Below are 16,033 nucleotides of genomic sequence, written 5' to 3'. Positions count from 1 at the left end.
CATCACAATTAACCCATTGAAAACTAGTCCCGAGTATACTCAGGCAAGCGTCTATGGGAAATGTGCATCACAACAAAAATCAGCTCGTCCTCCATGGGTTTTAAAAATATATATATATAAGACATTCCCAAGTAAGGGAGGCTTTTAGTGTTCTCATATCAGGATATAAAGAGATAGTTGTATCCTAAAGTCGCTGATGGCTGAGCCGAGAAAATCTAGTTTGAAGTCAGATCATCAAAATTGGTCAAAATGATCAGATTTCTGTTTTTGGCATAATTTTGTAGTCTAATGCATCGTCTATCATCTGCCAAAATTTTGAAGCTAAATGGTCAAAGGAAAGGTAAGAAAATAGCATTTTTCTGGGCCATGATTTTCCGACTTTCAACGGAACAGAATCATGTCCAAAGATTTGGATTTAGCGCCGCAGCTAGACTCCGCCCCTAGCAATGAGGGAGTGATCTCATTGGTCAGTGTGTGGCATCCTGGTTACCGAATGGTCATGCGTAGACCGCTGGCACCTACATGTAGCTTGAATGAACATCAGAGAGGTTGCTAAGAGCATACCTTCTATTGTCAAACAGTGAAAACTGTCTTGCCTCCCCTTGATCATGATAGCGTCGGAAGGAAAACTTTAAAGAAGGTTTTCTCAAAATGCTGATTTCCTAAACCACTCGACATGCGCTAAAAAAATCCTTGATGTCTCCGCAACCGGGTACTTTTATGAGTCGTGTTATATATGAAATTAAAGTGGAAGAGTATGGGAATATATAATGTCATGTCATATTCAGAAAATTTTCCTCCCCTGAGTTTCGGATCATTTTGTTGTAGCGGGTCACATATGTCTGCAAGTTTTGTTGTTTATGCAAGCAATAAATGAAACCAATAAGATCTACGGTGGTTTCTTTCCTTCCAAACAAATGCAATGCTGATGCAAAGGTCTGGTAGGTACAACTTGTCACTTCTGGCTTAAACTCTATCCTTCTTTCTCTTCTGTATTTTTTTTTTTGTGGGGGGGGGGGCATTTTTTCTCTCTAGTACTTCTATTATGAGGGCCTTATGACTGAGTTAGAGGATTAAAAAAAACTAGAAATATCGCTATGGCGACTGATGCCTCCGCCATAATGCATGATTCTCCCAATAGGTGTATAGGACAATGTTTTCAAAATGTGTGATGACAGTTTCTCCAGAGAGAGTTTCATGTCATAAGGTCAAAGGTCAAAGGTTAGGTGAAAATGTTACTTAACTTCTGACTGACCCTTTTATAAGTTTATGCATCGAGTAATTTTAAAGGTATGAAGAAAGAGTGTAATTTGACAGTGCAAAATAATTTTTTTTTTGCATTAAAACCTTGCTTTGACCCTTAACCTTTGACCTTTGACCTTCTGGCAGGAAATTTCCAAGAGAATCTCCATTAGGTAATACATGTACATATTGTATATTGAATTTTAAAAATAATAATGCAATCATTGCATATGTATACTAGTATATGAGGGAAATAGTAAAATATTGAGGAGTTGACCTTGACCTTTGACCCCCTGACTATTGACCCATGACCCCTATATTCCCTAGATAATCCCTGCCAGTCAGTACATGCGTATGTACCAAGTTCCATGAAGATACATTGAACCATTTGCGAGAAAAGTGAAATTGTAACATTTTCACCTAACCTTTGACCTTTGACCTTATGACATGAAACTCTCTCTGGAGAATCTTTATGCAGTAGTACAACATGTCTACACTAAGTTTCAAGAAAATACCTTTGGGCATGGCATGGATATGGGGGAAATAGCAACATTTTTAGTCTTTCACCTTGACCTTTTGACCTTTGACCTCTTGCCAATGTCACTTAAATTTACTCAACTAATTGCCTTATCATACATCATCCTTGGACCAAGTTTGGGGAAAGCTGCTCCATCCAGTTTTGAGTTATCACATAAACAGATAAATTTTAGGATATGACCTTGATCTTTGACCTTTGACCTCTGTCCGATTTCACTCAAAAATCAATCAAGTAATTGTCCCACCATACATTATCCTCGGACAAAGTTTGGTGAAATTTGCATGATCCAGTCTTGAGTTATCGCCTAAACAGATACAATTTCATGATTTGACCTTGACCTTTGACCTTTGGTCGATTTCACCCGAAATCTAATCAAGTAATTGCCCCATCATACTTTATACTTGGACCAAGTTTGGTAAAATTCCAGTCAATATTACTCAAGTTATCGCGTAAACGAATGCGGACGGACGTACAGTATACATTGTACGGACAGACGGACAACCCGAAAACATAATGCCTCCGGCACCACTTCGTGGCAGAGGCATAAAAAGAAAAATACCATGTAACCTTAACCCACTGAGGACAAGTCCCGAGTATACACAGGAAGGGGTCTATGGGAAATGTGTGTTGTATCAAAATCAGCCTGTCCTCAATGGGTTAAACAAACCAAAGACAGTTGCCACTGCTATCACAGTCCCAAGAACATCCAGAGAACTGAGAAAATTACCTTCACACACAGAATTGCGGTGAAAAAGGGAAAAAGAGATGAGATGGAGAGATGGGGAAGGGAAAGAAAAAGAGAGAGATGCAGAAATCAAAATGCAGATAAATCAAGTTCGGTTCATCGGCTCCGACAGAGAGTGACATAGACCTCAGTTTACACTTATGTGGCCGGGGAAACAAGAGGAAGTACATGTACAGAGATAGAGAAAAAGAAACAAAAAAAAAGAAGCAAAAAAAGAGAAGGAAACGAAGAAGAAGAAACAATCCGAGATGTAGATAGATGGGGGGGGGGGGGGGGAGGGGAGGCAGTCAGCAGTGCGACACGGGACAGGACAGAACAAGGGGACTCGTATGTACGAGCAGATCCCGGACAAGTCAGAAGGAATGCAAAGCGCATCAGAGCGTGCTCATGACTTCCTCTCCTTCGCTATGTATTGATCCGACGTTGCCGCAGCAACCAGGCGTCACCGGGGGGAGGGGGGAAAAAAAGGAAAGAGAAGAAGAAGACACAGAGAGCCGAGGATGAGACGTCAGCCGGTGCATTCACTTTGTTTCAAGTCAGTGTCACAAACTTTTTATCTTTCTTCATTTCCTCTTTTTCTTTTTCCCCATCTCTTGTTTCTCCGTTTCAATATTTTCCCCTCGACTTCACCTGAGGAAAGTGCGAGAGTGTCAAGAAATCATGCGGCTGACTACGTAGGAACAAGTGTTCCCGCATGTCCCTGCGTCCGTGAGTTTGTGCCTTCATGCCCCTTGTATGTCAGTATCTGCATGTCTGCTGTGTTTCTACGTCTATGTGTCTAGTATATGTTTGTATATTTCCACGTCAGTGTGTGTGTATATGTCTGTTGGTCAGTAGGGTTGTATGTTTGCACCTGCATCTGCAATGTATGTGTCTGTGTGTTGAGGTGTCCATTCGTCCGTGTGTATGTGTGTATGTATGGCGCCGTTGTATTTAAAGTATCTGCATCATATGTCAGAAAGATTGTTTGCCCATATGCTTTTGCAACAAAACTAACAAAACTCTCCCAGAGCAAAGCTATCAGTACTGCTGCACGCTTTACTTGTTACTGCTATCAAGCAAAAAAACAAAACAAAATAATGATGATGATGATGATGATGATCCACAGCATTTATATGGCGCCATATATCTGTCACAGAAACATTCAAAGGCGCAGACTCCTCCAAGACAGTTAGCAATTGAATGCCCGGTGAAAAATGTGAGTTTTGAGTGGGGCTTTAAAGTGATCCAGTTTGTCAATTTCACGGCTCCAGGAAAGATGGGAGGGAGTTCCATAGGCGAGGGGCAATAGAGGAAAATGCCCGGTCTATGTATCCCTTGAGATGTGTGATGGGCACCTGGAGAGTAAGGCCAGATGAACGAAGGCCAGGGGGAGGCTGCCGTTGCAATAATAATAATAATGATAATAAATAATAAATAATAATGATAATGAAAAAATAAACCAACAGAAAATGACAGGAAAATAAACTGATTATAATGATCTAAAAATATGATCATGACCCCCCCCCCCCTAAAAAAAACCCAGCAGTTGTACAGAATTTTCTAAACTACAGCTTGTGTACATCAAAAATGTGAAAACGTCAGTGCATTTAATTCATATAGCAAAAGAAAGAGAAAAAAAGATCATCATTGAAGGGGCTGTATGTCACATGACTATCAGTGATACATGTAAATATGGCAGGGGCCTTTTTTATGGTTATATCACGATGTATATTGAGTTTTTATTTGTGATATACACATACATTGTACTTCAAGTGATACATGTGTTTTGACACAGAATCAATTGTTTTTTAATTGCAATTTAAAATGCTTCAATTGCCCTGTATCAGCTGTTGTCATGGAAACTAGCATTGCACTTCCCTCATAGCACAATTGACGTTCCAATGCAATGAAATTCTGTCTGTCCGTTCTTTTCCTCTTTGTCTGTCTGTCGATCTGTCTGTCTCACAATGTCTTGTTATCAAAAGATAGTTATTGTTGAACAACAAGTGGTAAGAGCCATGTAACATGTGTTTTGAACAATGAAAGAAACTGACATTCAACAAAAAGGCATAATTCCAGTGACTCTATTTTGACGCAAACTCATGGGGCAAAAAATGCATTGTACCGGCCATTGGAACCACCGTGACCTTTAAGAATCTATTCCAAGGTACATGTTGTATCTTCAAGTACAGTCCATGACCTTTTTAGTAGAGGGTTTTTAATCTGGGGTTCTTGTACAGAAAGAGACCAAGATACGCAACTTAATGACTTTGACATTGGGAAAGGAACTGTAAACAAACAGGGACTTTGGCTGAGGGAATGTAGCGCACGACGACCTACTCAGCTCAACGACATTATCATTACAGGGAGAAGTCCTCATTTAGGAAATAATCAAGGGCAGTTGTTCTCCCGTTCCCCCACCCCCAAGCAGCGTAAGCTCAACATGGCTCAAAAGTTCAGCTAATGCAGCGGCAGAATAACAATGTTCAACTAATGGTCAGAGTTTGACCAGATGCGTGTCAACACCTACAATGTACTATGTGCTTTGACCGTTCAAACTGGCACGTTTGCTGTAATGCTTTCTTCACCAATTGGCACCGATGTTTGGAAATGGAACTGTCAATGAATGGAGAGTAGGCTTGCAAATCTAAAACTACATCAAGTTTGGATGGAATACTGAATACTAGAGAATAAGCTTGGCAGGTTGACCTTAGTGCTTTGGTTTTTAGCCGCCTTAACCCGTCGAGGACGGGTTCCGAGTACACTCGGGGAGGGGCCTATGGGAAATGCGTGTTGTAGCAAAATCAATCCATCCTCAATGGATTCATCAACCACCTTGCACATGAGATGCTCCCTGGTAAAGTTTGTTCAAGACATACATGGTACCTAGTTCTCCTTAGAAGTAATTTCTGTGCACAAATTTGTATAATGCCCTTTACTCGATCTCGGTAGACATTATCCAAAGAGGACAGGTCGGGTTATTAGCAGGTCTGTCAACTGCAATGAACTTTAAAACTTCAGAAGTTTAGAGAAAATTGTCTCTGCTAATGAAAAACAAACAAACAACCCAACAAACCAACCTCAAGTATAAAGGGAAAACTTTCATGTCCTCTTTCATCTTCAATGATTATTTCTGCTTTTTAATTCAGTTTCTCTTCCAACAGCAGGCTGGCTCACACACTAACCCTAACTCACGTTCCCACCCCACCCCCTAAATTTCAACAGTTACATGTCAGTAGGATGAGAGGCAGATTCCCTTTTACCGACATCTAGTTCCTTGACAATCTTCCTCACTTTCTTCTTATCTCTTTGCAACGCTGTGCGTAAGCGAGGGTAATGCATGACGCAAGCCGGCCATCCTTTTCCCCCGGTTTGTTGGCAGAACGTACGCATTCGCTCACGTCAGCTTCCCCCGCCCCCCCACCCCCCCCCCCCCCCCCCCATCTCCATTATCCCCAAGTATACAGTCTATCCTGTCTCGACGCTCCGCACTCAAGACGGCCGGCCATCCAGCGGCGTCTGAGAAACCTCTCTCTCCAATCCTGATCGGCATAGCGGGAGCAAATTTCAGGAAATGAGTTGTCCATTGAATAGTTGCTGGGGCTTGATTTGTGGGTTTGTTGTTTTGTTTTCGTTTCATCTCCAGGTTAAGTATGGAAAATACACTACCAGAAGAATTGAAAATCACAGATACGGAGAGGACAAAAAAAAAAATGAGCAAAAGGAAGAAAACTGACGGAAGAGAAGATGAGAAAAATATTCCTAACTATGCTCTGCTATACTCGTCAGGTGTGACTGTAAAATTTTAGCTTAGACTGTGATTACTCAGATATTACCAATTTGAAGAATAAGAATATTCTGAATTGCTATTCTACCCACAAAAGCAGGCATCATTAAAACGGTACACCTTTTCAAATATCCCATCTAAATCTTCTTTTGATTTCTTTTTTTTTCTGTAATTATGCCATGATTTAAGTCAATCTATTCAACACTTTCCATACAAGAATAAAGAAATTCACATTAAAAAAAATGCTCCAAATCTGCTCAGATCTGAAACAACTTCTTTCTGATTTACTCTGTCTCTGTGCATGGAAATGCAAGAAATACATTTCAATTTCTTGAGAGAGTGAGACAAAACAGTAGAGATAGATAGATAGATAGATAGATGGATAGATAGATAGATAGATATAGATAGATAGACCAGATAGATAGATAGATAGATAGATAGATAGATAGATAGATGAACTACATGTATACATGCATCAAATGTGATAACTTGAACATTTTTTTAAATCACTGCTCCCAATGGTAAACAGTGCCTTTAAGTTTTCATGTTTCTCTCTTTGCAGTCTTTATTTCTGAATTTACGCAGATTTCATGAAGTTGACCAGTTTTAGCTATTTACCTTTCTCCTACATAGGTTATGTGTCGGGGTAAACAGTCGAAGAAAAAAAAACTTGAATAATGAAAACAGCAGAATTATAAATACAGTCTTTCCACTGACTCACTGAAGTCTAACAACTGCAAGATGTCCACTGGACTGTGAATTCAAAAATGACACTTAAGCTCTTCGAGTTAATCAAATATATGGGCTACTTTGATGATGGTCATTTAGAATGAGATTGGATAGGAACCTTTTGTTTTTTCATATTCTAAAGACATTTTAAAAGTACTTTGAAAACAGAATTGCAAAGGGGTTTTTTTTTGACAGTCACAGGATTGATAAGAGAAACGCTGATTCCCCGAAACTGATAACGGGAGAAGCTGGTAATGGAATAAAATATTAAATTTCATTCCTCCCAGGCAAATTCAATTTATACGTGAAAACAATGGAAACACATTACACCACACTGACACACTTATGCAATTTCCACATTGTGCAGGCATAAAAAAAAGTGCATTATTGGAAATGGTTCACTTAGCACTTGTCTGCTTAAAAGGAGGTTGTCATCACATCTAGTATGTCTTTAACTGACAAAATAACATTTTGTATTTTGTTACATATCATTTTCATCATCAGCACCTTTAATTTTTATACTCCTAGTGGTAAGCTTTATAGTCTCTTAAAAAAGAACTGACATATAATGGGAAATATGATAGGAGAAAACAAGGGGAAAAGGGAAAGAAAGTTATAAGATGGAAGAAAAGATTGTATTTGATAAGAAGAGAAAAAAGAAAACTGCAAATGATGAAAGAATTAAGATATACCTACGATCTTACATAAACAACAAAATAACAAAACACATAGGGTTTAAAGAGAGAAGAGAATTGGTGAAGAAAATGAAGAGAGAAGATAACAATAATGGAAGAAGGAGAGAAAACAAAAAGAAGAAGAAAGATCTGTGGAACTAGAAACAACTGATTGAGGACAGACTTTTTCCTCTCACGTGTAAACCAAGCCTGACTGAAGGTATCCAGTTTCCATCTTGTAACAGAAAGAGAAGGGTATCAGAGGAAAAAGGGCTGTCAGCCTTGTGTACTCTGGAACTAACATCTCGGCAGATGGGAAAAAGGGTAGACAGTGTGCTGCTGCAAACATTTTAGCAGGATATCCGTCACCTCAGCTGGCGTGGGATGGAGAAGGGGAAGGATGATGAGGATGATGACGGGCAAAGGAAGAGGCGGATGGGAGGGGAAAGAAGAGAAGAAGGAAGAATAGGAGGAAGAGGGAAAGAGGAACAAGAGAAAGAATAGGTGGAGGAAGAGGAGGAGGTGGGGGAAAAGGAGGAGGAGGGAGAAGAAGGATTGAAGTGGAGGGGCAGGAGAAAGAGGAAGAAGAATACAAAGAAGTGGGGAGGAAGATGAGGGGGAAGAAGAAAAGGAAGAGCACGGGAGGAGGAGAAAGAAAGAATGGGAGGAAGAAGAAGAGGAGGATGAAGAGGTTGAGAAAGAAGGGGGAAAAGGATGGGGGAGGAAGAAGAAGTTGACGAGAAGCAAAAGGAAGAGGAGGAAAGGGGAGAGAAAGAGGAGGTAGAGGAAAAGGAAGAGGTGGAAGAGGAAGAGGTGGAGGAGGAAGAGAAGAAGGAGGAAGAGAAGAGGAGGAGGAGGATGACAAGGAAGAATTGGAGGAAATGGGATGAAGAGGAAGGAGGAGGAAGAAAAAGAAGAGAAAGAAGAGAAGGAAGAAGAAGAAAATGAAGAGGGGAAAAAGAAAGGATGGAGGAAGAGAAGAGGAAGGGAAAGAAAAGGGTGAGAGATGTAGGGGAACAGGAGGAAGAAGAATAGGAGGATGAAGAAGAGGTGGAGAAGGAAGAGGAGGAAGAGGAAGAAAAGGAAGAGTAGGAGGAGAAAAAGGAGGAGGAAGAGGAGGAAGAGGAGGAAAAGAGGAGGAAGAGGAGTAGGAGGAGGAGAGGACGAGCAAGAGGAGGAAGAGGAGAAGAATAGAGGGAGGAGGAGGAGGGAAAGGAGAGGGGAGGAGGAGGAAGAAGAGATGAAGGAAGAAGAGTGACATGGAGGAAGAGGAAGAAAAGGAAGAAAAGAAGAGGAAGAAGAAGAGATGGAGGAACAGGAAAGGAAGGAAAGAGAAGGGTGAAATATAGGAGGGCAGGAGGAGAAGGAGGAAGAATGGGAGGAAGACAAAGAAGAGTACGAGGAGGATGAAGAAGAGGAAGAGGAGGAAAAGGAGAAGGAAGAGGAGGTGGTGGATGAGAGTTGGATGAGGAGGGAGAGAGGAGGTGGAGAGGAGGAGCAGGAGATGACTAACAAGAGGAGGAAGAGGAGGAGGAAGAAGAAGTGGAGGAGCAGAAGGAGAGGGGCAAGCAAGAGGAGGAAGAGAGAGAATGAACAAGAAGAAAGAATAGGAGAACAGGAGAACAAGAGGAAGAAAGAGGAAGAACAGAAAGAAGAGGAGGAGGAGAAGGAGAAGGGTGCATTACCATGGTATAGAGAGGAGGCAACAGAAACCCAATTGAAAGGAAACATGATGCGGGACAGGAAACCAACCAATAGCCCTTTATTGATAGTTTCTCACTCATTCAAGAACTGATCCGGAGATGCAAACAGCAAGGATACAAAAACATATTATTCCTAAACTTCTGCCTCTCGGGTTAATGGGTCTAACACATTCAAGCCATCCACTTCTTGCTTTTCTAAATCATTTACTTTTCCTCACAGGAGAAACACACACACAAACACACAAACAAACAAACAAACAAACAAACAAAAATCCTCAAGTTGTGCCTTGGAGGACTTTTACTATGATTGCCTTCCAGACATGTTAAAATGTGAGTGAAATGTAAAGGCACAATCAATAAAAATGATTGAGTTCATTTTTGTTTTGTCTGCTTGTTCTGAGGAAGCAATTCTCAGCTTTAAAATGTCATATACATCATCAAAAAATAATTTTCCTAACCCAATGAAATAAGTGATAGAAACTCCAACGTGTGAAGCTCCTTTGGAGAAAAGGGGGCTTTGTGGTGAAGTGTCCAGTAAAAGCGTTGGCTTGCATTTAAATGAGCTAACACATATTAAAGAAGATTTAAAACTTCGAAGGGCTTGTAAGATTAGCTTTAATTTTGGCATGCTCATAAAGCACCTTTTGTTTTTTACCATTTCAGATATCAGTATCATTACTAACTATTTTAGAAAGTTAAAGACAGCTGTCCACACCACTCTTATGTAATCCATGGGTGTCAACAAGAGAATACAAACATAGACCACAGAAATAGGGGTCTATAAAAACTGCAACAACAATAAAAAAAAAAGACCCATACACCCTGCCCCGGGAGGAGCCGTTTTAAGAAATAAAATTCATTGTCATTGTCATTGTCATTGTCTCAATTTCACAAGCTCTCAAACTTCAGATTTAAATGCAAGGATTTCTTCCACAAAAGAATGAAAAATAGGATAAAGCTAAACTATTAAACTGTGAAATTCCATAAGTGCCAAATTAATACGACAAAATTTGTATACTTTCATAATTACCTCTGCCAAGGGAGGAGGTTATGTTTTCGTTACCGTTGGTTTTTGTGTTCGTTTGCATAGTTAGTTAGTTAATTTGTCCGTGTGCAAAATAACTCAAAAAGTAGTTTAACAGATTTAGATGAAACTTCCAGGAAAGGTTTAGAATGATACAAGTAACAGATGATTAAATTTTGGTAGTGATCCGCAAATTTTGGGGGAATTTATGAAGGATTTTTGATATTTTGGCAGGTAGGGTCAATGAACTTGAGAGCTCAGGCTGCGCGTATTTGAGGTTTGCATGCGCGCACTAAAGTGCGTGCTCTAGTTTCTGCTAGGGCGAGGTGCGCCGTGCAGCTGAGGGTTTATGACGTAACATAGGCTTCTATATTGGGAAATCGGGCGACTTTCAGCACACAATGCTATAAGTACGTATGGGTGGAAATCACTGATATCTCTATGGAAGAACAAGATCAGTGGTGGAAATGAGCTGCATGCTTGGCGGAGGTCTGCGCTCTCAGAGTGCTTTTCTAGTTTCAAGATGAAATGAGTCAATAAGGGGAATTTGATTCTAAGCCATCAAGTTACACACAGAAATTAGATCAGTTGAAGAGTTTGAACATTGAACATCACAAATCCATCGCATATGACTGCTTTAAATAGCTTTGTATTTATTTGACACTAGCAAACCCTGTGAGACAAGCAAGTGTCCGTCAGTCTTCCCTAAAAATATACAAACGTGTGAACCTGACATGTAATTATCGTCTGACAACCACACACAACACTGACTCATCCATTCATTCTCATGGCACTACATGCCTCCTTGACACTGTTTGTACACTATAGTCATATGGTGTGTATCAGAAGGTGTGGGAAACACGGGGCTGGTATCATGAACTAATTTTCCAGGGTTTATTGAAAGATGGGCCACTTCACCTGGGCCCCATTTCATAAAAAGTTTATATGACAGCACCTCTCGCTGGAATGGCGGGTGTCATAGTAATGACACGAATCCAGCTTTTTGATTGGCTGTTGCTATGGGAAGTTGCCATTCCAGCAAAAGTTGCTATTCTGTTACATCTTTTACGAAATGGGGCCATGGTCTGTGCCCTACTCTTTGTGAGAGAAAGCTATGTACATGTACAGTTGTAGGGTCGTTTTATTTGCTTGAGCTGCAAGTCTCACACCAAATGACTGCCACTTTTATGTCGTAGCTGTAGGAGGGAGTGTCTTGTCTCAGCTGGGCTCTAACAGCCTGAGCCCCTGGATTGTAATACTGACTTGTCACTGCAAGACTGCCAATATTCACACATCAGAAATGGGGGATTTTCACCCAGAAAAAAAAAAAATAATAATAATAATAATTATCCAATCAGGGAGGCTTTCAAGTATTTGTGTCAGGACAAGAAGATAGATTCTATTTTTTGAGGAGGGTCCTTGAGAATCTGGCACCGTGTTTGAGTGCTCAAAGTGAACCAAACTGTACCAAACTGTACCCATTCCATGTCAGACTGGTTCACAGTGGGAGTGTTTGGGCACTCTGCAGAGATAACAGATCTCGCAAGTTCTTTCAGGACTCGATTAACCTGTTGAGGATGGACTGATTCTGCTGTAACACACATTTCCCATAGACACCTGCCCGAGTATATTCGGGACTCATACTCAACGGGTTAAGAAGAATCACACATTGCACAGGAATGGAATCAATCACTTCATCCACTTACGCTACATAACAATGTCGCTCATGCACAGAATGAAATCTTTGAATTATGTATTATGTGCAATCTTTTCATGTCAATTACCAGTACGATATGTTTTTGGATCAGTTTGCCTGTGAGAGTTTCCTGGTGTGGAACAGGTACAATGTAGTTTTTGGATCACATTGGGATGCAATGCACTTTTGGACTTCCCCGAAGGAGAAAAAAATCATTATGCAATCAGGGAGGCTGTCAGGACATGAAAATGGATTCTATTTTTTCAGAAGAATTCTTGAGAATCGGGCACCGTGTTTGAGTGCTCGAAGTGAACAACATTATAATAAACTGTACCCGTTCCTTGCCAGACTGATTCACAGTGGGAGCATTTGAGCACTCTGCGGAGATATACTGCAGGAGATCTAACAAGTTCTTTCAGGACTCAGTTCAGAAGGGTCACACATTGCATTGGAATAGAATCAATCACTTCATCCGCTTACGCTGAATAATAATGTCACTAAGGCACAAAATAAAATAATTGTATTGTGTATTACATGCACTCTTCTCACGTCAACTCCCGGCAAGGTATGTTTTTGGATCAGTTTGCCTTTGAGTGTTCTTTGGTGCGAAACAGGTACAGTTTTTGGACCACATCGGGCTATGATGCACTCTTGAACTGGTATGGTATAGTTTGGTTTGCTTTGGGAGTATTCGAGAGCTCCTCTGACACGGGTATCGTACAGTGTCGTATGCTGCAAAAAGAGCACTCAAACACACCCAGAGAGCTGTGGGCGCTCTGCTACTAACTGAGCTACGTTGTATCTTGCTTGCCATAGTATTCGGGGAAAGATACAAGACATCACATGACGACAGACAAAACAAATAGGTTGGACTCACCTTGTCGCTGTTTGTGTTCGTCGTGGAGACGGACGTGATCGAATTCCTGTCGGCTCTTTCCAGAAGGGATTCATCATTCAAACTTTCCTCAGAGTTGTAGCTCCTAGACGAGAGAGAGTGAAACCGAAGACGATCAAAGAAAAAGGAGTCAACGTGATGGAATTCAGACTAAAGTCTTGACACAATACAGGGGAGACTTGGTCTAGATCAGGCAGCCTAATCCAGTCCCATTCACTATCAGCAGGGAGATAAATGCTCTCTGTAAAACTAAATGACAAACTTATCTTTTACAAATTAAAAGGACTGAGCTACTCAATTATCACTTATAAACTTGAAATGCACTAGAAAGTTTCTCATATAACAAGAAATTGGACTGGTTCAAAGACAAAACTCATGACTTCACAACTAGTTAGCCTAGCATCATCATCATGATCATCAGCCAGTTTTCACTCTCCCACTTATGTCAGGCTCACTGGTGTTAACCTTAAGCCTTTGTTAACTGAAACCAGGTTTGCTGTTTACTAACTCTATGGGAACTTATCAAATTTAGGAGGCTATGGATTAATATGTGACTCAATGTAACAGGTACTGCATATTGTAGCTTCCACTATGAATATGCACATACCAACGGACAAATACTGTAAAACGGGAAATGTTCACATGCATTTTAATTCCGCAAATTTCGTGAGAGCCAAGATTCGCAAAATTCAAATGCACACAACAGTTCTTGTCTACACTATACAAACTGAATGTTAGAGGCAATTCGCTAAAATTTCATGCCGCGAAAAAGGCCGTCGACTCCAATTCGCAAAAGATTCATGCCACGAAAATATTGTTTTACAGTACATGATTATCAATTACGAACTTGCATTTTCGAGTGAACAAAGAACTTTCTGCCCCAGAACCATGACATCATCACGCCTGGCTATGGTAGCATCAAAGAACAAACAAAAACTGCAGAATTCTTTCCCTGAATTCATCTACAGGCTTCACAGTGGTGACAAGTGCTAAGTTTTATCACGATGCTGGAAGCCTTTTGATCAAAGATCCACACGGAAATGGGCAATGTACGCAGTGAGAAAATCCAAGAATCAAATTCTCCCCTGCATTAAGTTTGACATAGCCTAAAGCCTATATCATGGATCTAATCACTGCACTCTGAATAAATACCAGAGAGACTCCTAGATCCCTAGTAATATATTTAAGATGGATTGACAGTGAATACTGAGAATCTTGGCTTATCAGTGTTGATTGTTAAGGAAGGAAGGGGGTGGGGTAGGGAGAAGGCAGTCACGGGGAGAGTCAGTGATATACACGTAGAAAGGGGTGGGGCATGAAAGGCTTTAGGAGCTGGTAGAAAGTTGGAGGGGAGGGGAGGGAAGTGGGAGAGGAGGGAGCAGGACGGCATAGGAAAAGGGGTAAATACTTGTAGGGGGAAGATGGACGAAAGGGTTGGGGAACAGGCAGGGGGTGGGCAGGAAAGTAGGAGGGGAGGGCATGGGGAGGCAGGAGGGGAGGGATAGGAAGGTGGATAGGCAGGGAGTAGGAAGCACACGAGAAGGGCAGGGAGGTGAGAGAGGGGAGGGATTGGAAAGCAGGAGAGGAGGGGCAAAAAGGGGAAGGGGTGGGAATCAGGTAGGGGGTGGGTGAGAAAACAGGGGGGATGAGGAAGCAGAAGGGGTGGGGCAGGAAGGCAGGATGGGCAAGGGGTGGAAAGCAAAGGGCGAAGGGCTGGGGTGAGAAGAGGGAGGGGTTGGGAAGCAAGAGAGGAAGGGCAAAAAGGCAGGAGGGGTGGGAATCAGGTGGGGGTGGGCAGGAAAGCAGGTAAGGGGTGGTAAGGGAAAGCAGATAGATCAGGGGTGAGGAACCGGGGGGGGGGGGGGGGGGGGGGGGGATGGGAAGCTGGAGGGAATGGTAGGAAAGCAGAATACCACTAGGACAGAAGAAGGAGAGGAAGGATCTACAGACACTCACCTGCTTGATTTCTGGCTGAGACTGCCAGACCCTGGGGCCGCACTTTGAGTGAAGGACGCCTTGGAAAACTTAACCGTGTCCGTTAGAGCTGAAGAAAAATGAAAAACCAAAACAAGACAAAACACAATGAGATCACTATTCTCTGGCACCTGCACAAATCACTAATTCCTTGAAACCCAAGCAATTTTCCTTCTCACATCTCAAAATGAATTAAAATCTTGCCATGCTGCGGTAGGATTTCAGAATACTGGGTCTCCGTGCATTATTCCAGCATTCCACATATAATGGATTTATTTTTCCAGGAATGGTCGGTGATTAGATGAACAAAATTCCAAGAATGAGGCACTTATGTCCGAGTCTTGTGGTGATTACTTGCAGGTATATCTTTCTCCCCTAAGCTCTGCTTAACTCATAAGATCACTGGATTTTAAAACCCTGCTTAATTGAGGTAATACAGAAGTCCTTTTTAGGCAGAAAATTACCAGGTTTGGTATTCCTATTCCATAAATCATCATCTTTGTTTTGTATGTGTACCCAGTTCTCTTTCTGGGAAATGTGATCATGGAGGATCACTTTTCTTTCTTTTTTTCCTTGGTAAGAATTTAGATCAGCCATACTTCTAGCTTACTCAGCAGTTGCTGCTTCCCCTGACAAAAAGGTCATATGTGCCTTTTGCAAACATCATGAAGTTTTGCATGTTTGAAGAATAATGTCTCCCAGCATCGAGCATGAAATCTTACGGTAATACACTTCAGAGTCTTTTAAAAAAAGAAATGGATAAACTAACCCCATGTCACTCAAGAACAGGATCCCCTTTTGGACCAAAAAAAAATAATAGTTTGATTTTTTTGAGGTCCAAATTAATCAATTAACTGGAAATATGTGGGACAGCTTTAGATCATAAAGAGTTTCCAGTTCTATCATTCTGAGGAAAGGTCTGCATTACCTACCTCAACAATATACCAGCTTATGGAAGGAATATACTTTCAAGATTGCAAAAAGGACGCATGAACTTTAATTGAGCAAATACTGTAAGTTCTAATAGATTCCATAAAGAGTTTC

The 16,033-nt window shown here is 41.2% G+C and overlaps 1 protein-coding gene across 1 annotated transcript in view; it reads right to left on the bottom strand.

Annotated features, from left to right (window-relative positions):
* Positions 1-16,033, bottom strand: part of LOC139709005 (triple functional domain protein-like) — a 193,686-nt gene that overhangs the window by 175,400 nt on the left and 2,253 nt on the right. Inside the window, exons 3-4 of the mRNA XM_071620973.1 lie at positions 14,972-15,059; positions 12,998-13,100 (exon numbers count right to left, since the gene is read on the bottom strand). Of these exons, the coding sequence (XP_071477074.1) occupies positions 12,998-13,100; positions 14,972-15,059 (191 nt within the window). The remainder of the gene's footprint in view (positions 1-12,997; positions 13,101-14,971; positions 15,060-16,033) is intronic.

Source organism: Diadema antillarum, unplaced genomic scaffold, assembly GCF_040938485.1.
Source record: "Diadema antillarum isolate AM-2024a unplaced genomic scaffold, OU_Dant_1.0 seq00001398_RagTag, whole genome shotgun sequence".
Lineage (NCBI taxonomy): Eukaryota > Metazoa > Echinodermata > Echinoidea > Diadematoida > Diadematidae > Diadema > Diadema antillarum.
The sequence above is the reverse complement of the archived record's forward strand: the minus strand, read 5'-3'. Positions and strand labels throughout refer to the sequence as shown.